Here is a 24,118-nt window from a genome sequence, read left to right on the forward strand (position 1 = left end):
TACAAAGTAGCACTGAGACAGAGGTTAGTAGGATTCAAAAAATGAATAAATCCAGAACTCCAAAATTCAAAACTAGAACTTTTTCATAGTTGTTTGTGTCTGATAAATGCATAATAATACAACCCTCATGCTTCGTGGCATAAGCAAAACAAACTGATAGTGTTTGGATGAAACTTCTGTTGGCAGGTTATTTCATAATTCTCCATTTGATTCCTGATCCTGGCTGCTGTTAGACAGATGGACTATCACTTGGATGTGGATGGCAATTTCTAAATATCTCTCATTAGACCTCATGGTTTCCTTTCTAAGCCTCCTCTTTCCTTTAGGGCTCTACTTTAATTTTTGTTGTGTCAAAAATTTCCCCCGTGGGTGTTTATAGAGTCCTGTTTTTTGTGAGGAGGGTTCAGGATGACTTCTGGTCATGTGGTAATTCTCTGTGTTTCATCACCTGGTTTTGAGTCTCCTCCCTAATATTCTTGCTTCCTCAGTCTTAAGAAAAACAACCAAAAGGATTAGGGTGAAGTTGTATAGTGTGGAGGGAATTAATGAACAATGTAACAAAATTCAAAAACAACCCAGTAAGTAAACCCACAGTTTCTACAAAGAATTTAAATTTGTAGTACATATTACTTGAAAAGGAATTGTAGTACTTTTCTCTTCAAACTTGTTAAGATTTGTACAAGAACAACCACAAACAAAGGGCTTGTCTTCACGGTGCACAATGCACAATAGCTTTTGAATTCAGTCGATGATGTAATTATAACTGCTAAATTTTCTTTGCTACTTTTTCCAAAAGCACAGCTGCCCTTCAAAATTTGGCCGTTGAGGGTGGGTAGGCATCTTAACAGACTCAAACATTTTGCTATAAATTGACCCTATGTAGATTTACTGACTTGCTTATCTCTCATTTCAGTTAGTAACAAAGCAATTATTGTACATTAATTACTGAAATAAGAGTTGGGCTTGCTGAAATATTTCCTAACTTTTGTATATCCTAATGTCTTTTATATACAATAATTGGGTTTGCTTTTGAGCGAGCTGTCAGGACACTAGTACAGGGATCGGCAACCTTTCAGAAGTGGTGTGCCGAGTCTTCATTTATTCACTCTAATTTAAGGTTTCACGTGCCAGTAATACATTTTAAAGTTTTTAGAAGGTCTCTTTCTACAAGTCTATAATATGTAACTAAACTATTGTTGTTTGTAAAGTAAATAAGGTTTTTAAAATGTTTAAGAAGCTTCATTTAAAAATTAAATTAAAATGCAGAGCCCCCTGGACCGGTGGCCAGGACCCGGGCAGTGTGAGTGCCACTGAAAATCAGCTCGCGTGCCGCCTTCGGCACGTGTGCCATAGGTTGCCTAGCTCTGCATTAGTAGAATGCTTATAACTTTAGCTGTCATTCGTAGTGATTTTACTTTTAGTAGCCTTCTCTGGAAGTTGGTTCATGTTAAGAAGGGGTGTGCTTGTTTGTGTTGGCATAAAAGTGATAGCTTTAATAAATAAGATTTAGTTGATCAACATTCTCTTTTATAAAGTACTCTGAGCTGTTTTTTATTCCAATGTTATTGAAGTTCATGGAGTCAGAACTCTTGAAAAGTGTTCCAAACCCCCTAGGAATATTAACCATGTTAGACACTCTGATGCAAAGAACTTCACGGAGCAGCCAATGTGTACCTCACCTTTGTGATGTAATCATCTTCACTTTTTAAGTGGGAAACGAATTAAGTAGCATGCCAAAGTAGCATGCCAAAGGCACAGGCAGTTAGCTCCTGAGCTAGGATTATGAGTCAGGAATTCCTGGTGTTCAAACTTCTCACCTCCTCCCACTAGACAACTTAACAAGTACAGTATTGCTCTGGACCCTTAATTTAGTTTTTACTCACACTAGTATAAGCAAGTATGCTAACATAGGGTAGGCCTATGAAGAATTTGTGCCTTCTCTTAATTGGATCTAAAGGTGTTTAAATAACTTGTGCCTATTTTGCTTTGATATGCAAGGATGGTATAAGATGTGTGTGTATTTTTCCCCCCAAAGGTCTCTTCTGCATGTCTTTACATTCTGGCAGACTCCACAGTGAATGGGAAACTAGTGAGAGGCGTCTGAAGAGAGTGATACCTTCTAGTGAAAGGGAAGGATTTGATGGAGACACTGAGGGAAATAAGGTGCCTGCTGGAAGGAGGGTAAACTTGACACTTGGCAGGAGGAAAGGGGAAGAAATGTGGGGAAGGGAAGGGTTTTGAACTATATGGGCTGTGAGAGGATAGGAGGGAACTGCTATGGTCCTTGGGCAGATTCCTGTCACTTAAAGAGAAGGGTTATTCTTCTCCCACAACTTTCTGGGAAAAATTACTCCACTGTTGCTAGGATAACAACAAATTTGTTATTCCCTGTATTTCTTTCCCATCAAATACAACCCAGTTGAAGGTTGCTGTACCAATATTTTTTTCAAAGCTCTGCACAGTACACAAACTAACTATAAGGAGATAATCTCTGTTATGACAGTGACCTCACATAACAGTGGTTTTTCACCATAAAAAAAGTTGTCAGCAGGAGATAGAACTCTCACAGCAGCTGGACTAGGAGTATGAAACTTGCTGTGGTGCAATTAAAATGACCCCCCTTTCTCTCTGTCCAGACCTGAATGCAAAACCCATCTGTTTGACTTAGCTTTCCCACAATAGTAGTTTAAAACACATCAGCATCTTCATGTTGTGTGGGTTATAGAACTCTTTTAAAAACCCACTGTACAATAATCTTCAACTTCTTTGAGTACTGTCCCTATGGGTGCTCCACTGTAGGTGTGTGTATGTCCCCGCACTGTCGGAGAATTTCAGTAGCAGTCCGAACTGATTGTCTGGCCATAAGGCTAGCTGATGTGTGCTGGCATTCCCTCCTCAGATTCTTCTCAGCCACTCTAGTCTAGAGATGGAGCTAGAGCTGTCCATGTATAGTTCACTTCTGTAGTTTTGCAAATGTTTGCTTCTTTGAAGCACCTTTTCTCTTACTACTTAATTGTTGGGGTTTTTTAAGTTGACTGTGCCAAAAAAAGAGAGGGTTTGCCTACTGCCAAGTCTGGTGTGTGTGTGTGTGGGGGGGCCTGGACAAGGGTATGTCTGGCTCCCAGGCTTCAAAAAGTGTCAGAACTGCCAAGAATTCATCCCAGTAATGGTGGGCATTCGCAGTGTATTCCCTGTCCCGGGGAGAAGCACAATCCATATGTGTGGTTGCTGCCATCAGCTAAAACCCAGGTCCAGGAAGGACAGAGTTATGGCTAAAACTCCTGCTCATGGAGTTGGCCCTTCAACTCCTGGAGTCCCAGCGAGAGCTGTCACCGCAATCTTCTACATTGAAGGCAGGTGATTCTAAGAAGATGTGCCACTCACTAAAGACCTATAAGAAAAGGTTTGAGAGTCCCTAGATCGAGCCAGAAATGGTCTCCGGCTCAGTGACAACACCGAAGCCACCTACAGTTTATACCTATGCACGGTACCGAGTCAGTAGACAATTGGAGCTTCCGAAGACCCAATGGGCATGGGCAAGGAAATACCGGGACTGTAGGGGCATGAGAAACAGATATTCCGCCCCGGGGACAACTATATTCACAAGGCCACCAGCACTGACCCCGGTGCCTGTGGGCACTGACGGACCATATAACTAGATCCATGTCTCCGACAACCTTGGTACAAGCTCCTGGCACTGACAGTCATTGGCACCGATACTGGTACCATCCACACTGACGGAATACAGGTGCGCATTGGACCTTTCAGTGTTCCAACACACCAGACTCTCCCCTTCCAGCACCAGGCTCCGGTACAGAGTTCGCCAGGACTAGCAGACTCAGTGACATCTCCAGGCCGTGCACTGCCTCTCTCCTATTTGGTCTCAAATAGTGAGCCAGAGCACTTAGGTTCTCGCCGCTCATACTGTCCACCTTATGGGCCTCATTCTCACCATGGACAACAAGCGTACCAGCCAGGCTCTCAACCTCTGTGGTTCGGGAAGCCATGGTTCCCAGCCGCCAGCCCCCTACCTGCAGTGGCCGTAATGGGACCCCTGGCAGGCCCAGAGACAACAAGCCTCACAGGCCTGTAGCATTGTATACCAGCAGGCAAAGAGGTATCCTCCTTCAGTAGCAGCATCAAAGGTGTTGGACCCTCCTGAACTATTGGGGGAGGAAATGGAGGCCAAGGCAGAAAAGGAAGACACTCCTTAAGCCCGCCTTTCATCGTCATCACCTGACGAGGCAGTGATCTCCTCCCCTCTGACCCCCCCCGCCATCTTTGGCAGATGACTTTAAATTAGTGGTTTTCAAAGTTTTGTATTGGTGACCCCTTTCACACAGCAAGTCTGAGTGCGACTCCCCTCTTCTAAATTAAAAATACTTTAACACTATTCTAAATGCTGGAGGTGAATCAGCCTCCATCCCCATACCCCGACAGCTCGCGACTCCCATGTAATAACTTTGAGACCCCCTCGGGGGGTCACAACTCCCAGTTTGAGAACCCCCGCTTTAAATCATTTCAGGACTTAGCTCAAAGAGTGGGTGAAGCCCTGCAAATACAGCTGCATGAGGTGACTGAGCCTCATCACAAATTGGTGGACATTCTCCATTCTTCCATCTCTATCAGGATGGCTCTCCAGGTTAACAAAGTGCTCCTAGACCCTGCTAGGGTCATATGGCAGACCCTGGTATCCATCCCGCCGACGTGCAAACAGGCAGACAAAAAGTACTATGTGCCGTCGAAGGGCATGGAATTTTTATTTACCCACCTGCAAAGATGAACTATTTTATTGACCAACTCCCGGACTCTTGCAGGGACCGTTTCTTGGCCATTATCAACGAAGGCCAGCTGGTGGTGAAAATGTCTCTGCAGTGCACACTGGATGTGGCAGACCTGGCAGCATGCTCAATCTCCATGGCTGTGGTTATTGAGGAGTGCCTCTTAGCTCCATGCGCCCGGCTTCCCTAAGGAGATCTAAACAACAGTGGAGGACCTCCCCTTTGAAGTAACAAAGTTGTTTGCCGAGAAGACCAGTGCATCCCTTCACACGCTGAAAGACTCTCAAGCAACTTTTCAGTCCCTGGGGATATACATGCCGGGCTACAAGAGAAAATACAGCCTTCAGCTATAGCTCAAGACCAGATCATCACAGTACACATCTCAATATCCATCTCCGAGATCGTACAAGCCACAGAGAAAGAAATCAAAATTCTCTAAGGGCGAACAGTTGGGGCCACAACAGTCTTCGTTTCATCCCTGAGCCTCGAAGCGGCAGTTTTGATGGATTTGCCGAGGTGCCGATAGAACACTTTCCTTGTCCTCTCACGCTGGGAATCCCCACTCCTCCTTTCGGAAATCCTCTCATCCCATTCTGCAGCACCTGGGAGCGGATAACCTCCAACAAGTGGGTGTTAGAAATTTTCCAGAGTAGATATGCCATCCATTTCCTCCCTTCCTCCTCCCAAACACATTTCCCTGTCCCTCTTCAGGGACCCTTCTCACAAGAGTCTACTATATCAAGAGGTGAACCATCTCCTCAGGATAGGCGCTTTAGAGCCGGTACCCATGCACCTCAAGGGCGAACGTTTCTACTCTCGTTACGTCCCGATACTAAAGAAAAAGGGAGGCTGGAAACCCATACTGGACTTCAGAGTACTCAACATACATAAAAGTGCAAAAATTCAAGATGGTCACCCTTTTAACGATCATCCTAGCATTAGGAGGAGGAGACTGGTTCTTGGCCCTCGACCTTCAAGACCCATACTTTCACATCTCCATCATACCGAGGCACTGACGTTACCTCAGTTTCATGCTAGGCCAGAACAATACCAGTACAGAGTACTCCCTTTCTGCCTCTTATCAGCCCCCAGAGTATTCTCCAAGGTCCTTTTGGTAGTGGCAGCCCATCTACACGCTCAGGGCATCATGATTTTCCTTACCTGGATGATTGCCTTCTCAGGGCATGATCCTTTGCATAGGCCCAACACTCAGGTCACATGGGACCGGTTTCTGAGACTGGGCCTGCAGATCAACAAACAAACAATCGACCTTAAGACCAGTTCAAAGACTAGCGTTTATAGGAGCAACCTTGACTCTATTCCCGCGAGGCCACTCATACCACATCACGGATTTCTCAGTCTCTCCTCGTTGATAGAGACAATACAATTTAGTTCTCAAGTCTCGGCCAGGCACTGCCTTCAGCTTCTGGGGCATGTGGCCGCAGGCAAATCGGTCATTGCTCATACCAGCCTACACATGAGATGCCTCCAAGCATGGTTTGGTTCAGTATGCAGACCAAACAGACAATATAAGCAAGCTCCTTTCAATGACCACCAGAGTTAAGCAATCATAAGAACGTAAGAATGGCCATACCGGGTCAAATCAAAGATCCATCTAGCCCAATATCCTGTCTTCCAGCAGTGGCCAATGCCAGGTTCCCCAGAGGGAATGAACAGAATAGGTAATCAAGTGATCCATCCCCATCACCCATTCCCAGCAAATCCTTAGACTGATGGAAGGACCCAGTGAATGTCTGCACGTGGATCCTGTTCACTCAGTCAGCCCCCTCCCTTCTCCTGACCACCAATGCGTCCCTCATAGGCTGGGGAGCACATGTCAATGGTCACATGATACAGGGCAAATGGTCCCCATCAGAGACTACTATAACAGGGTTTAAAAAAAAGAATTAGATAAATTCATGGAGGATAGGGGCATCAATGACCATTAGCCAGGATGGGCAGGGATGCTGTCCCTAGCCTCTTTGTCAGAAGCTGGGAATGGGCGACGAGATGGATCACTTTATGATTACTTGCTCTGTTCATTCCCTTTAATGCACCTGGCGTTGGCCACTGTCGAAAGAGAAGATACTGGGCTAGATGGACTTTTGGTCTGACCCAGTATGGCTGTTCCTGACGGTATTATGTTCTTTCTTGTCTCCACATCAACCTGCTCGAGCTCAGAGCAGTTTGAAATGTATGCGCTCACTTCTTCCCACTGATCAAGGACACGGATACGAAGATCGTCATGGACAACATGACCTGTATGTACTACATAAACGGGCAAGGAGGAGCCAGGTCTCATTCCCTGTGCATGGAACCTCTGAAGCTATGGAACTGGTGCATCTCCCATAACAACCTACTATAAGCCGCCTACCTACCAGGAATACACATGACAGCCGATTATCTCAGTCGCAAATTCCCGATCGCCATGAATGGGAAATAGAGCTGACCATTCTGCATGACATATTACAGCAATGGGGGATGCCGGCGATAGACTTGTTCTCAACTGACCAGAACAAGAAATGTCCGCAGTACTGCTCCAGAAAGGAGATTGGACAACAGTCCAGAGGAGATGGTTTCCTCCTTCTTTGGGATAAGGGTCTTCTTTACGCCTTTCCCCTATTCCCTCTGCTGCTCGAAGTTAAAGATAAAAAGGGAGAAAGCAAATATCATTCTGATTGCCTCCACCTGGTCCAGACTGACATGCCAGCTGTGATAGGTAAGGGATCATTAAGTCCACTGCTGACCCTACCGATTACCCCTTACCTCCTGTCACAGAACGAAGGTCACATCCTCCACCCCAGTCCACGGGTCCTACATCTCAAAGCATGGCTCCTTCGTGGTTCCACAACATAGGCATCTTGCTCTGAGAAAGTATAGGAGGTACTGTTGCACAGTAGAAAAGGTGCTATTCGTCATACCTACGTACAAAAATGGAAGAGATTTTAGATATGGTGTCAACCCAAGGGTGTTACCCCTGATTCAGCCATCCTCCTAGACTACCTGTTATCCTTAACAAAATAGGGTCTCTTTGTCAGCTCGCTGAGGGTTCACTTAGCAGCAATCTCAACCTTCCACCAACAGATAAAAGGCTACACAATCTTCTCCCACCCAACTACGAAGAAGTTTCTTAAAGGTATAGCAAACCTCTTCTCACAACCCAGGGCCCCCACTCGACTAGGCTGAGGTCCCATTGCATTCAAGGGCCTGACTAGACCATCATTTGAACCCATGGCCAGTTATTCATTAACTCACCTTTCTATGAAGACAGAGTTCCCCATCACCATTACCTCTGCCAGAAGAATAGGGGAGATAGCGGCAGTGATGGCGCATTCCCCTTTTACTGTTCTTCCCTGACAATGTCACACTCAGGAGTCTCCTACAATGGAGCACCCATAGGGACACTTTGAAGAAGTTACCTAGTGCAGTAGCAATGGCTCTTGGAGATGTCCCCCTGTGGGTGCTCCATGATCCACTCTCCTCCCCTCTATTTCAAAGTTCCACTGACTCTGTGATAGAGAAGGAATTGAGGAGGGAATGCCCATACATGTTGGCTAGCCTCATGGGCAGATGGGTGCCATATGGGCAGGCAGGCAGGACCGACTGCTGTTGAAATTCTCCAGTCAACAGCATGTGGGCTCACACACACCTACAGTGGAGTACCCATAGTGTTATGCTTATAAGAAGCACAGGGAATCTTTTTAAAGGGGATAAGGCAATACACGTGTTTGAGAGTACAATTTAAGCATTGAAATCAGCATATGCTTCCATTCTCTCTCTCTCACACACACAAGATTCTGCAGCTGGATCTTATAGTTAACAGTCCTTACTGTTGCTCGGTCAGTTTCAGTGGCCAGCTGAAACTGCACATGAGGGAGGGGAAGCTGGGCTCTGTCGAACGCATTTGAAGCTCTAACGTTGATGCGGAGCGAACCCAAAGTCCCATGGCAATACATCCTTCTTTTATAGTAATAAGTTCCCATACAAGTCTCTGGACCTTGCTGTGTTACACCGGAGCTGTTCAAGGTTGCTCCAATCAGCATTATTTTGGTTGTTACTGGGAGTTCTCCACAGCCGTTTCTTCACTCACACCAAACAGTAAATAAGGCAATTACAGCTATAAAACTTCTATCCTTCTAAAAACAATCATTAACACAATCAGTAAAGAATAAATTCAAAACAATTTCTTCTTACTAATTCAAAGCTGGCAAAATAAGCAAAATGGAGTACAATTTTACTTGAGACAATTTCTTCCCGTTAGGCTTTTGACCTTCTATAGGGGGACATATCTCGAAGAAGCATCGTTCCTGCATAAGATGAGTAACTTTTTGCTCCTGCTGGCTAAGCTGGCAAAGAGAAACTTGAGGGTATTTTATTGGGATTTGGTTTTGTTTGTGGAAAGCACTACACAGTGGTATATGACTTTATTAAAACTTAAAGATGTCTTAGATAAAAAGGCAGAGTCTGCATCTTGCTAAATTATACCTGACAAATCATAATTATACCTATTTTGGGGTTTTGTCTGTGTTTTACCAAAAAAAGTTTTAAGCTATATTTTTCTGAAAAATGGGGTTTTAGATGAGAGCCACTCATCACACATATAGCTGTTGAAGGAGTAAAGGAATGTACTTGGAGAAATCTTGTCACATTTAAAGAGATCAACACTGGAACCTCGTGATATTCTTCAAACATTGCCTGCTTGGATACCCAATGTAGAGAAAGTGCATATCTGGAGCTAGAATCTTTCTGGATGGAAGTACATCTTTTTGCCTGCCACCCAAAAATAGTAGGCCAATAGATGGATGAGTAACAATTGCAGCTAACTGTAACTCTAGCTAACATCAGGCAGGAATGCAGTTAGAGAAAATTGCCTCTGTTCATGTTTTAACTAGGTAAGGTAATTCACCTGTACTTCGGCACACTAGCTCAGTGGTTTGAGCATTGGTCTGCTAACCCCAGGGTTGTGAGTTCAATTCTTGAGGGCCATTTAGGGAACTGGGGTAAAAATCTGTCTGGGGATTGGTCCTGCTTTGAGCAAGGGGTTTTGCACTAGATGACCTCCTGAGGTCCCCTTCAACCCGAATATTCTATAAACTTTTTTTGGGGGGGAGGGATAGCTCAGTGGTTTGAGCATTGGCCTGCTAAACCCAGGGTTGTAAGCTCAATCCTTGAGGGGGCCATTTTAGGGATCTGGGGCAAAAATCAGTACTTGGTCCTGCTAGTGAAGGCAGGGGGCTGGACTCAATGACCTTTCAGGGTCCCTTCCAGTTCTATGAGATAGGTGTATCTCCATATATTATTTAATTAATTAATTTAATTATTTATTTACCAAGGTTTGTGGCTGTTGAATCTAAGGGAAAGAAAAGTTCACTGAGCTTCTGTTTGTTGTGGGTCTTGGTGCCCCACTCCCACATACACTTGTCTTTTGGGATTCAGGTGAAGTCCGCTATCTTCAAGCTCTGCCTCTGCTGGGACGGCTCTGTCCATGATGGGCAAGCAAACTCCACTCCAAGACAGAACAGACCCCATCTCAAGCACTGCTCTGTGTGCTACAACGTCTACAAAAGTCGCAAGCTTGGAGGCAGCCATATAGAACTTTTGTGAGGGATTTGATGTAAAATTATCCATCCAGGTCCACTAAGTATAGTGCTGGCAGCCAAATGTGCTACATGCCCAAAGGCTTAATGTCAGGGTTTTGGGCTGTCTTTATTAATAAACTGGTGGTTCAAAATCCTTAAATTAACAGAAAAAAGCTCAAGGAAATGTTCTTTACTTCCTAGATTTAAACCCCATATCAGAAATTGTCACTTAAATATGGCTGAATATCCAGTGTTTTGAAAAAAAGTTTTTTTAATAAGGCAGGGCATATCTGAACTTCTTAGAGTGTTAACTATATACTCTCTATAGAGCAGGAAAGAAGAGCACCTGCAAGGTACATATATGTTCAATCTAAAATGTCAGATTTTTTTTCACTTGGAAGTAGCTGAAACTTAAAACTTCAGTAGCATGACACAGCTATTGTATGTCATGTGTGCAGCTACAAATTTTGTCTATTCATATCTTCTAGGTTTATAGGCAGGAACACAATATACTTGAGATTATATGGGTGAATGATGTAAACAGGTCTTTACAATATTCACATGCCACTCTTTATTGGTAGAAGGAAGTCAAGCTGTTATCTAGTGTAGTAAATCTTTGTAGACAAATTGGCAGACAGATGAATTAGTCAAATATTTACTGGAGAGCTTTGAGTGGCATAATTATACTGGAATGTGTTTATGGTTACATCCTGTTTCTGGAAGGCTTCAGTAATACTTGTTTTCTAGTTTGGGATTGAGGTTGCGGGGGGGGGTGGGGGTGGTAAATTATGATTTGTTTAGTTAAGGGTCTTTTTCTTCCTTGAATCAATCCTGGGGTTGTCTGATTTGAACTGAAGTTTGGTGTTTTGTCTAGCCACACCTTAATTGTAGGACTTTTGTGAACCACAATATGAGCAGCTCTGGTAGTCTGAATATTGGGGAAAGTGATGGGGATTGCTATTTCCTTGAATATAGCAGGTTGAGTTCTTATCAAACTGCATTAATAACATTTTGCAAGTTGTGTAGGTTATATATGATCAAAAATGTGAAGGTAGTTTCAGAAAATGTGGATGTGATATTGCTTATCTTACGGCATCTTCTCAAGGAGGAATTTTTGGGGTGTATATGGTAACTTTCTTAATAATAGGTGACTTAAAATGTACAAACACCTGAAAGCAGCTTCATTGGAAAAATAAGCAGTATGTTTAATTTATGGAGTAGATTGTGGATATGTTTCTGCAAATAAAAGTATGAAATCAGTATCTCATTGAAATAAATTGTGTGGTTTCTCTTTCCCTGTGCAAAAAATCCATTTTAAAATGGGCTGTAATTTCTTAGTCTGATCTTTTAAAGGAATTATATGCCTTTTTTAATTTAAATTTTTATATCCTGGACTTCTAGATGTATTCATGTACAAGGTGTCTTAAAAACTTCAAAGTTAAAAACTAAATACAAAGCATCACAACTGTTAATTTAACAAAAACCTATAGATAAATTATGCAGAGAAAACACATCCAGCATTAAAAGCCATGACATTACCTACCTTTTCAACTTCTCCCCAAAAGAGAGAGCTCCCAGTTAGAAAAAATTTGAAACATTGAAGGCGAAGGAATCTTAAAATAGTCAATCTCAACTTTCCATTTTCTTGAGCATTAACTTTGTATTCTTTGAGTTACATCTCCAGCCACTCCTCTTCCTTTCCTCTTCTTCCCTCTTTTCCTCTTCTCCCCACCATGGCATGACTATATGGTCATTGGGGATTTCCACAACCGGGGAATCCTGAGTAGGGAACTTTTGCAGGTGATTTCTATTCCTATTGTGTTGATTGCAACAGATTCTCAGTGCTGCTCCAAAGGGTTGGGTTGTCTTTTTGTTCGTCCCTTGCCTTTTATTTTTTTTAAATGTGTTTTGTCTTCAGGGTGAATGTGTTGGACATGACTCCTGTTCTAGCCCTTCTTAAGATCCTTCACATTTTCTGAGTGACCTGAAGTATTGTGGTAGCTCTCCATTGCACTTTCTCAATCACCTTTATTTGAATGGTGAAGTAAAAGGTTGCAATATCCTTTTATGTTGTGGACTTCTCTCTCAATAAATACTCTATCAGGCAGAAAAATTGGCCAGCATAACCGTAAAGAGAGTTAAAAAGTCATATGTGCAGTGTATATTCACAACACAACTTTCAAGTAGAGCAGGCATTTCAGGGATGAGAGACAGGTTGTCTTAAATTAGAGCCCACAACAAAGGTTGTCTAGTAAAAACTCTGTCCGCTGTGTTTTAAGGCAAATGCATTAAGGGGGACTGCAGTTGAAGTGTGGGGTGGGTTGGTTGGTTGGTTTGTTTGTTCATTTAAAGGCTCAATCTTGTCCCTCTCCTCAGCAATCAATCTAAACCACAATTAACTTAAAAACACAATAAATACTGGCAAGTCACCTGAAAGAGAGAACAGGCATTCGCATGGCAACACAAATACAATGCAAATATTTGTAATAAAAAATAAATATAAAGTGTATTCTGTGTGGTAATTGAAATCAATATATTTGAAAATGTAGAAGACATCCAAAAATATTTAAATAAATGCAATTCTATTATTGCTTAGCTGTGCAATTAATTGCAAATGGTTTTTTTTTTTTAATCGCTTGACAGCCCTACTTTCTACCAATTTTCCCTCATCCCCAGGATGATATTCAAAGTCAAATGAGACAGAGCTACGCAGTCTTGTCTGATAGACCTGCTACAGGTGTCCAGCTGCTGCCTATCCAGCTCCAAGGCTGCCTGGACCTGGTTTCACAGCACCATAATGAGATGCTTCAGCCAGACTTGAAGTCCCTGTTACTGACAGCCTAGATGATGTTTAAGTACCTCAGACAGGGTCTGCTGTAAACAAGTCCAGGAATTCCTGATACAGAACAAGAAGACACTGAGCAGCGACTTACTTCTCAATATAAAAAAGTTCTTGATATGGGTCGTGAAACATACCCTGTGCAGGCTACGGTTCTGAAGATGCTCCTCAACTACTTGTTGCAATAAAAATACTCTGACCTTTTGTTCAACTCCATTAAGGTCCACCTCACAACATTCTCAGCTTGCCATCCTCCTGTATAGTTGTGCTCAATTTTCTCTCACCTGACTGTTTTGAAGTTCAAGGGCCTAGTACGTTCTTGCCAACTGGTCAGAGAACCTGCTCCTGCCTAGGATGTCAACGTCATCCTCTTGAGACTTGCAAGGCCTCCCTTTGAGCCACTTGAAGAATTCTGCTTACTTTATACTCTGAAGATCATCTCCTAGTTGCTATTATGTCTGTCAGGAGAGTGAACTTCAAGCACTTATGGCTGACCCTCCCTTCAGAAAGTGGTGCTGAAATCTCACCCTAAGTTCATCCCCAGAGTTCCATATCAATCAGTTCACTTGTCTTCTTCCCGAAGCACCATGCTATGTCATGAGAGACAGAACTACATACTAGGTGTTTCCTGTGCGTTACTTTACTACGTTGTCAGAATCAAACTATTCAGACTCTCTCTCCATTTATTTTTGGCTATAAATGGCAGTTCCAAAGGCCAGGCCATCTCATCACAAAGAATATCTAAGTGGATAACACTATATATCTTACTGTGCTACTAAATGGCTTCCACCGAACATCAAGACTCGCTCCACCAACATCTGCCTGCCTGCTTCAGAAATGTGCCAATTTCCCAAATTTGCAAGTGAAGTCAAGTAACCCACTGACATTTATCAAACCTAATGCATTGGACTTAACTACCAAGTTCAGGAGAGCAGTATTACAATCATGGTTTGACTGATATAGCTGATATGCCTCATTCTACCGTATGGGAGGAGGAAGGAGTACTACTTGCCAATTATCTACTGTGGGATCCACTCTGTCATCTGAGAGAGAGAGAGAGAGAGGTTATTTACAGTAACTGTTGGGTTTTTTTTCCAGATGTTGTCACTGTACAGCCCATAACCCTCCCTCCAGCTCCAATTTAGGAGTCCTCCACTAATACAGACTTCTTTTTCTGATGGCACTGGTGGGGGAAGGGTGTTTGTGTGGCTGTTCTGCCCTCACGTGGGAGCAAAAGGACGCAAAGGGAGCTCATGCATGGCCCTAACAGACACCATGGATCAAAAGACCATTGATCCTGAGCACATGCACACCTACGGTGGGATTCAAGCTGACATCTTAAAACCTCAGTTACTATATGGTAAGCAGCTCTTCTGTCGTTAATTCTTGCCCAACACAGAATTTATCAGAGAGCTTGGATTAGGAAGGTGAATAAACCACCACTCCTCAGATGGGTTTGTAGAGCTGCTAGGTATTTTGATAGCTTGTAATTTTAAATTTGATGGATAAATTGCATAATTAAGCCAATTAACTAAGTAAAATGGTAATATTTGAATATTCCTACATGAACACAAGTAATTTTTCCAGGTATTTAGAGGATTATACAATAAAAAAATATTTGTGTGTAGTATTATGAACTGTAATTTGAATCTCATGCTCATTAACTTAATATCCAGGAAATAATTGCACATCTAACCTCTATTTTAGAAATAAAATACAAAACTTAATGAAGTGTAAACACATCCCTCTACTTAGAAACCTTTTTGTTTCTATGTGGTTTCCAGTCTGAGTAACATTTCTGCCCCCCCCCCTTTTTTTTTTTTTAAGAAGTTTGCCTCTGAGTTCAGGAGTAAGGAGTGGGGTTAAAACTCCCACTTCGTGGTTTTAAAAGTATCTGGAATTACCATGAACTAGTTGCCGCCTTCTTCTAAATGACTGTTTTTTCTTTTCAAACAGTGGTTTAGCAAATGTGTAAGCTTTGACACTCTCTGATTTTTATATTTATACATATTGCAAAAATATTATTTCTTGAGCTCCTTGTCTCAAGATGACATTAGAAATGCTTTATATCTTATACCTACAAACGTGATTAAAATCCAGATTGTATCTTTCTATAAGAGGGCTAGGAATAATCCGTTGTTATGATCACGGGGTTGCAAGTTATTGATCAGCAATTATAATATCTAAACAAAGCTTGGTGTTAGCTAAAGGAGGGTGGAAATCTGTCTTTAAATGTGAAGTTCAGAGCCAGTCTTTCACCATCTCAGTGTGACACCAGCTCAAAAACCTTAACGAAGATTATAAAAGACTGGGTTTAGATTTCATGAAGGGTATAAGCATATGCAATTCATTAAAAGTTAGATCTAAATCTATATAATATCCCATCAAGCCACTATAATTGAATCAATTTGGGGTAAGGTGTTATAGGACTAAAGGTGCTTTTTAAGTTGACTGACGTGGCACCCAGCTTATCTTTGAGTACAATTCAAGATGCTGGTTTTGACCCAAAAAGTTCTTTATGGTTTGGGTTCTTTGAATCTTGAAGACCAGGTAACAAGTGAAATCAGCTGTGACATCCAAGCTGAAAATTCCTAAACCAGTTTATTGAGAAGTCATGGGTATGTGCCCTCAGTAGAGGGTTCTCTATTCTGGGTCTGCTGCTTTTTCCTTTTGTTCTCCTTAAGTCCAACAGAACCAGCTTCTTGACATTCAGGGCATGTTACAATGACTTCATATTTCCTGGGAGTAATGCGGTTTGAAGATAGTTTATTAAAGGGACAGTCAACTTGAAAATCACCTTTTAATGATAATAGGTGCCAGTAGCACCTAATCTTACTATAGCTGAAAAAGCTAGCAAAAGTTATTTATTTTGTATGGTTGACAGCACTCTGTGTATAGTCACTCTCACTGTTTCCCTTATTTAGTTAGCAGTCCACTTTCTCCCTTGCAAAAATGTCCCTTAAACATAAAAAATTTATTTTGCGAGAATTATTTTTAAAAGGGCATGCTTTTTGTAGGATATGTGACGGGTTGTACCCCTGGGGGGGACCCAGGAAGCTGTTGGAACCATTGTGCCCCCAAACCATTCAGCTGGGTTGGCCTCTGCCCCTGCTCTGCTAGTGACTTACAGCCAGTCCCCTCTGGGCCCTGTTATCACCCAGCATGACAGCCGGTGGCGCCACACACCCAACTGAGTCACCTGAGTGCTTTACATAGGCCACTCATGGACCGACAATGGAGGCACCAGCCAATTTCCCAGCTCCCAGCCTTGCACCCCCACAGGAGTATAAACCCAGACTTACACTGTCTTGCACTGCAAAGAGGTCTGTATGGTGCAAGCTCACTTGGATTAGTCAGCTTTAACCTCGATGTGGGGAAGATATGCAACAGCCTTTGTTACCAGAGCTAAGATTTCCAAACACTTCACTCAGACACACTGGTTAAGATAAAACATAAAACAGGTTTATTAACTACAGAAAGATAGATTTTAAGTGATTATAAGTAATAGCAAACCGATGAAAGCAGGTTACCTAGGAAATTAAACAAAATCACAATCTATCTCATACAAACTAGATGGGATTTGAATCTGTAATATCTCACCCTGACTGATGATACAAGCAGGTTTTAGCTTCCTTACACAGGCAGGGCATTCTTCTTTCCCGCCTGGGACCCCTTCTCCAGTTCAGTCTTTGTTCCTCTGGTGTTTCCAGGTGTTATCTTGTAGGGAAGCAAGTCCTGGTCATGATGTCACTTCCCCGTATATAGTTTTTCTATAGGGTGGGAACCCCTTTGTTCCAAGCCAGGTTTCCAGACCTGTTTGTAGAAAAGTACAGGTACCAGAAGAGTTCAGAATCATGTGATCTAATCAGAAGCCCTTCTGTGCTCCCGATGAGTCATGGCAGCCATTATCCATAATCTGTCTGAAGTGTTCCCAGGTGAGGACAAGCCTTTTCCATGGTCCATTGTCTTTGTTGATGGGCCATTAGCACTGTCTAGCTTCTTCATTGTTGTACCTGAAAGGCTAGTTGTGGGTGTTTCCAACTTTACAGTATCTTTCAGTGACACATACATAGCAAAACTTTATAACTTCACATACAGTCCAATGAGATATTAATGTTTAGCAGATCAGGACTTTTAGAATAATACCTCAAGGCATATTTTGTACAAAACATCATAATTACATCACCATGGTAAATATGGGATGCTTTGGAATGCAGAATGTCTCAGGATTTTGTCAGAAATTGAACCCTTGAAATCAGATGACATCAAGCAACATACTTCAAATGAAATTATGTGGAGAAAGTCAAGCAAAGACCAACAAAAATGACTAACGGTCTAGAAAACATGACCTATGAGGGAAGATTGGGGGGGGGGGGGAAATATGGGTTTGTTTAGTCTGGAGAAGAGAAGACTGAGAGGGGACATAACATTTTTCAAGTACAGAAAAGGTTGTCACAGGGGAGAAGGGAGAAAAATTGTTCTCCTTAACCTCTGAGGATAGGACAAGAAGCAATGGGCTTAAATTGCAGCAAGGGCGGTTTAGATTGGACATTAGGAAAAACTTTCTAACTATTAGCATAGTTAAGCACTGGAATAAATTGCCTAGGAAGGTTGTGGAATTTCCATCATTGGAGATTTTTAAGAGTAGGTTAGACAAACACCTGTTGGGGATAGTCTAATACTTAATCCTACCATGAGTGCAGGGGCTGGACAAGATGACCTCTCGAGTTCCCTTCCAATTCTACAGTTCTGAGATATGTAAAATTAAAACTTGGTTCAATGTTCTCAGGCTATGATACATGCGGTTCTTATAAATTGGAAAAATAAACTGGTTTTCAAGTTAGACTAAAATTGTTGCTATTCATAGTGGTTGACTTGCAACATCTATTGGTACAGTAAACATTAAGTTAAGAGCTTTGCCAGCTTAGATTGTAAGCTTCCAAGTCTCTGGACCCTGAAATGAGACTAAGAATTACTTATGCTATCAATCTTGCAGAAATTGAGTAATGTGGAGTATCAATGGAATGCATAAATTGCCATGTGTGAGGCCCTCAATGGTGGTTGATGCAGAAGAGTAGGAATTTGCTGCTTTTCCCAAGATTCTGCAGAAAAAAGCAAAACTTTCTGAAAAATGAAGCTGTTTCTCGTCTTTAAAAATCCCATTGGAGACACCCTTCAATTGTTTTTAATTGTGTGTTAACTAACCTCATTGTAAATTCTAGAGTTGACAGGACACACGTTAATTAACATGTAAAAACATTATTAAAAATCCTAGTGTAAGCAAGTCCTAATTAAATTCTCTACATTGAGTGTTCTAGCTTTTGCATTAACTTTTGCATAGGTGCTTTGCCAATTGATGCTAACTCCATCACCTACACAATCACCCCAGTTACCTATCTGCCTCTTGCTTGTATTTATTTCTACTAGCTGGTGTCTGGTTAAGAATTCTCAAAATCCTATTCTTTTTAAAAGAACATCTAAAGGAGCTTACATAAGGATATAAAAAAAATAAATGTTTAGATCTTCTGAGCTCTGCTACAACTGGTGATTTGTGCTGCTGCCTGATCCATAGAATCAAACTAGGTGTAGATTTCTCTAGAAGAAGGAATGTGGAACTCTTAATTTTAAGCTTTAACCAATGTGAATTTTCTCATCTTCTTTTTTTAGACAATGTCTTCAGCAGTTGTCCAGATATATGCAGCTGATCGCAATGCCATGTGGTCAAAAAAATGCTGTGGAGTAGCCTGCCTTGTAAAAGACAATCCACAAAGGTCTTATTTTATCAGAATATTTGACATCAAGGTGAGAAACCTTTCTCTGTCTAATTTTATTTGCTAAGATAAGGTCATTTTATATTAAATGTGACATTTCCTTGAATTGTTTGTATGAATTTCATAAAGGGATGTTATAAAGTGAGTAATGCAAGAATTATGCATATTAGATTTTAGTAAGACTTTGATAAAGTCCCATATGACATTTTGATAGCAAACTAGGAAAATATGGTCTTGATGAAATTATTATGAGGGGTGTGTATAGCTGACTGAACGACTGTACTCAGAATCAATGGCTTACTGTCAAACTGGGAGGACCTATCAAGTGGCATCCCACAGGAGTCTGTGCTGGGTCCAGTAATCATTAATATTTTTATTAATGACTTGGATGATGGAATGGAGTCTTCCTATAAAATTTGTGGATGACACCAAGCTGGGAGGAGTTGTAAGCACTATGGAGAACAGGATTGTAATTCAAAATGATTTTGATAAATTGCAGAATTGATATGAAATCTACACTATGAAATTCAGTAAAGACAAATGGAGAGTACTTCACTTAAGTATGAAAATCAAATGCCAAATACAAAATGGGGAATAACTGGCGAGGCAATACTGCAGAAAAGAATCTGAGTGATGTAGTGGGTCACAAATTGAACATGAGTCAGCAGTGTGGTGCTGTTGTGAAAACGGCAAATTTCGTTCTGGAATGTATTTAATAGGAGTGCCATATATAAGACATGGGAAGTAATTGTTCAGCTCTGCTTATCACTGGTGAGGCCTCCACTTCCGTTGTGGGCACCACACTTATAGAAAGGATGTAGACAAATTGGAGATGCACCAGAAGACAGCAACAAAATGATAAAAGGTTTAGAAATCATGACTTATAAAGAAAGGTAAAAGAAGAAACGTGCAGTTCTAGAGAAGAGAAGGCAAGGAATGAGGGAGACACAAGTTTCAAATATTTAAAGGGTTAACAAAATGATCAGTCGTTCTCCCTGACCAAGAAGTAATCCTCTTAGTTTGCAGCAAGCAGGGGTGAAAGTAAGCTGATATGGGCCAGTTCGGCGTGCCGGTAAAAAGTGGCTGCTAGTACTGGCCCATACCCAGCTGACCTTAAAGCGCTGCCCCTTTTGCGCCCCCCGTTGGCAGCCCTGCCAGATCCCTACCGCGCTGCCATGGCAAAGGATCCTGCTTAAAGCGCTGTCGCGGCGTGGGCCAGGTAGTGCGGATGGGCTGGCTGGGGAATGCTGACCCCCCCCCCAAGCCCCGCCCCTTCTGCCCAAGGCGCCGGCCCCCGTACCGGTAAGTCCTGTGTTTTACTTTCACCCCTGGCAGCAAGGAAGATATAGAAAGCTTTTCCGAATATCTAACCTAACTGTAAGGATAGTGAAGCTCTGGAACAGGTTACTAGTGAGGTTGTGGAATCCTTATCCTTGGAGGTTTTTAAGGACAGGTTAGGCAAACATCTGTCAGGGATGGTCTGGGTATACTTATTCCTGCCTTAGCACAGAGAGATGGTTTAGATGATCTCTTGAGGTCCCTTCTAGCCCTATGTTTCGATGATGGGGGAGGGGAGGAAATTGTAGGGGGCATTTTTCATATTTAAGTATGCTGTATAACTATCTGATAGTTTAAAATTCATATTTTAAATTAAAATGTGACAGACAATTTTTATTTCTAAGCTGCCTTTCATCTGAGCCATAATTTTAAAGAAAGGCTCCTGTGAGCTGTTTCTAGAGGAAATCATGGGGAGTTGGTGCAGTGTCACTGGTATGCCAACTTTGAGCAGCTGTCTAGACCAGGGATTGGCAACCTTTGGCACATGGCCAGTCAGGGAAATCCGCTGGCGGGCTGGGACGGTTTGTTTACCTGCAGCATCCGCAGGTTCGGCCGATCGCAGCTCCCACTGGCTGCGGTTCGCTGTTCCAGGCCAATGGGGGCTGCGGGAAGCGTTGTGGGCCAAGGGATGTGCTGGCCGCCGCTTCCCACGGCCCCCATGGGCCTGGAACGGTGAACCGCGGCCAGTGGGAGCTGCGATCGGCCGGAGCTGCGGATGCTGCAGGTAAACAAACCGTCCCAGCCCGCCAGCGGATTTCCCTGACTGGCCATGTGCCAAAAGTTGCTGATCCCTGGTCTAGACCATGTAAGCGTCACAACCTGAGAGTATCTGTTTTGGAAAGTGCTGAATAAACAAAAGTATACCCTATAGCACGTAGCTATACAGGAGATTTTCCCATTCTACCCTGTCAATGTGTCTCAATTCAGACACATAAAGCTTTCAAAGATGCCTAAATCCCATGTTCAAAAGAGACTTGAGCACCAAGGAGCCGTACGTCTGTGATTTTTGTCACTTGATCATTAGGCACTGGACTGAGACCACCTATTCTTTTGATATTGAACTCTTGTATAATATAGTAACCTGTACGAATAATTTGGCTTTCCTGCAAGGTCCAATAATCATCTGACTTAGATTGTAAGCTCGGTGGGGAAGACACCATCTCTTCTTCGTGTGTGTGTGTGTGTGTGTACGGTGTCTACCAAAATAGGGCTGTGGTCTCCAGTTGTGGCCTCTGAGCACTATTGCAATACAAGTTTGTCTAGTCAGTCTTTTAATAATTATAACTATCTTCAGTTTTCAATATCTGCATTTCTTTCCTTTACAGGATGGGAAACTATTGTGGGAGCAGGAATTGTACAATAATTTTGTATATAATAGTCCTAAAGGATATTTTCATACCTTTGCTGGAGATGTAAGTTTCAATATTTACTTAATTCTTGAATAGCTATTTTTAAAATGTTTGTCCTGCCTTTTTTCTTTGTACAATAGCTTCTTTTAATATCTCTTTCACCTTTCACTTTGTAAATCACGTAATTTTATAAAGTACAGTATTACCTATATCTTCTTTCTAGCAACTTGTTGCAGATTTAATTATAAATAAGAACTTTTTCTAATGTCAGTGATAAAATAGAAAATCTAAACTACAAATGGAACAGGAACACCTCTTTAATGTGCTCTTTCTCTGGCAAAGAAATAACACCTTCAGTTGCAACTGACAGTTGCTTCATTAGTGTCACCAAACAAGCATTTTCAAGTACATAAGCAATTTTTATGTACCCTTAACATAAAATTTTCATTTTTGTCATTCTATGTACTTGAAATATTGCTCAGATCTGACAAAATGTGGACTTCACACATCTTGCTAGGAAAAAAAAAATCCACAATTTGAATATATTTTTTAATTGGACTTTAATATTTGCTTCTACATTCTTCACTTACAACTATAAGGTGATGAGTTTTAATCGTTTCCAACTTATTCCTTCATAAACCAAATCTGTTCACTTAATTTTTAGAATATTTCATAATTTAAGCTTTTAAAAAAAAATCTTTTAAACAACTTTCTTGGTCTCTGTGGGGGGGGAAAAACTGATGATGTCTTCTTTCAGACATGTCAGGTTGGTCTTAATTTTGCTAATGAAGAAGAAGCTAAAAAATTCCGGAAAACAGTAACTGATTTGCTTGGACGACGGCAAAGAAAATCTGGTAAATATTCAATTTAACATGTCATTAAATTGAGGTTAGGCTAGGGGTGTAGGGGGGATTAGTTGATACTTCTATATCTGAAAGCTATTTAAGAACTTAGTGCCATATTCAGAAGTTAGTTTCCCTGTGTAAGCTTATTTCATGTGTGTGATATAGAAAAATATACAGTACAAATTTCATGAAGGGAATACAAAAATTAGTTCATCTTAAAGTCTCTTTGCAATTTGAGGCTCTGCTAATATGTGGTATTTGAAAGAACAGACAGGAAGGGGTAAAGAAAGTTTACTTGTGAACTGGAAATCTTTATGTAAATTGTGGGCAAATTAAACTAACCAGCCATTCAGTTCTGGGCTTCTCTTAACTAACTCTACTGTTTAAATTTGGCCCAAATGATTAGTAACTGAAATCTCTTACTATCGGGTATGTCCAGTAGTCCATGTGAAATTGATTGTTGGCATCAATCCAGTTATTAGTGGAGAAATGTCTTATTCACAATTGGTAAGGCTACCTGTGTGTTATGGCATGAAATAATCTCAGAAAATTTGATACTTTTTTTTCTTGTTTGAGGTTTTTTGTGTCTCACCCCGCAGTGGCGGCTTCTGCAGCTCCTGTGTCCCTGCTCCAGGTGTTGTCTTAGAGCACCAGGTCACAGCACTGCTCAGGTATGGCTCAGCCATCCCTCCCATTGTGACGGAGGGTTGGGTGAGTGAAACCTGGAGGGTTCTGCAACCCCCCGTGCACCTGGTTGCAACACCCAGAGCAGAGTGCTAGGTCCAGCCCCAAGGGACACTGGAGCCAAGTTTAGGGTTGTGGCTCCAGAGGTAGATGGTGCTGCTGCGAATGATTGATGTCCCCTTGATGACGCAAAGAGGCTATTTATCAAAAATCAGGTGGCAGTCAAGTGACTTTTACTAAATTTACTATGACTGCGCCATTATTTTTTATTTTAAAAAAAAAAAGACAAATCTGCTGCCCTAACAATTGGTAATCAAATCAGAGGCCAAAACCTGAATACATTTAGAGGCTATGGGCCTGATCCTGAAATGCATTCCCTATTGAATTCTGTTCTTCATTGGGGCCCCATGCAGGCAGAGCTCATTGCAGGATTGGAGCCTACATTTCTTTGGGTGGGATTCCCTAAATTGTGTAGGTTCCTAAATCTGGGTTTAAGCACCTAAATCTCAGTTTTAGGCTGTGCTTCAATTCACAAAACTCCTACCAAACTCTGTAGGCATCTAAACTTGGCACCTGAATTTTCAAAGTAAAAGTTCCCTAAACATTTAAGTTTCTGCCTCTGGGTATATGCACTACTGCCTCGCTGTAGGTGTCTGGATACCTTCTCCCATCTCAGCCCCAGAGAGATTCACAAACTGGAGGAAGATAGGTAGTTGGACGCCAATCTTTCATGCAGGCCTGTTCCGGTAGCTGTGCTCAGAAGTCACCTACCAGATTGGATCCCATTCAGAATCTGATGGAGGAGATGGTAGGGGGGTGCCCCTTATAACTTTTAGCTTTTGTGGCTAGAACACTCACCTGGGATATGGGAGACGATACCCACGTTCAATCCTCCTCTGTCTGAGGGGGAGTGAGGATTTGAACAGGGATCC

The 24,118-nt window shown here is 42.0% G+C and overlaps 1 protein-coding gene across 1 annotated transcript in view; it reads left to right on the forward strand.

The window, feature by feature from the left end:
- Window positions 1–24,118, forward strand: part of WASL (WASP like actin nucleation promoting factor) — an 81,433-nt gene that overhangs the window by 21,736 nt on the left and 35,579 nt on the right. Inside the window, exons 2-4 of the mRNA XM_026648714.2 lie at window positions 18,867–19,001; window positions 21,634–21,720; window positions 22,415–22,511. Of these exons, the coding sequence (XP_026504499.1) occupies window positions 18,867–19,001; window positions 21,634–21,720; window positions 22,415–22,511 (319 nt within the window). The remainder of the gene's footprint in view (window positions 1–18,866; window positions 19,002–21,633; window positions 21,721–22,414; window positions 22,512–24,118) is intronic.

The sequence above is a fragment of the Terrapene carolina genome, unplaced genomic scaffold, assembly GCF_002925995.2.
Source record: "Terrapene carolina triunguis isolate 2854851 unplaced genomic scaffold, T_m_triunguis-2.0 Scaffold68, whole genome shotgun sequence".
Taxonomy (NCBI): domain Eukaryota; kingdom Metazoa; phylum Chordata; order Testudines; family Emydidae; genus Terrapene; species Terrapene triunguis.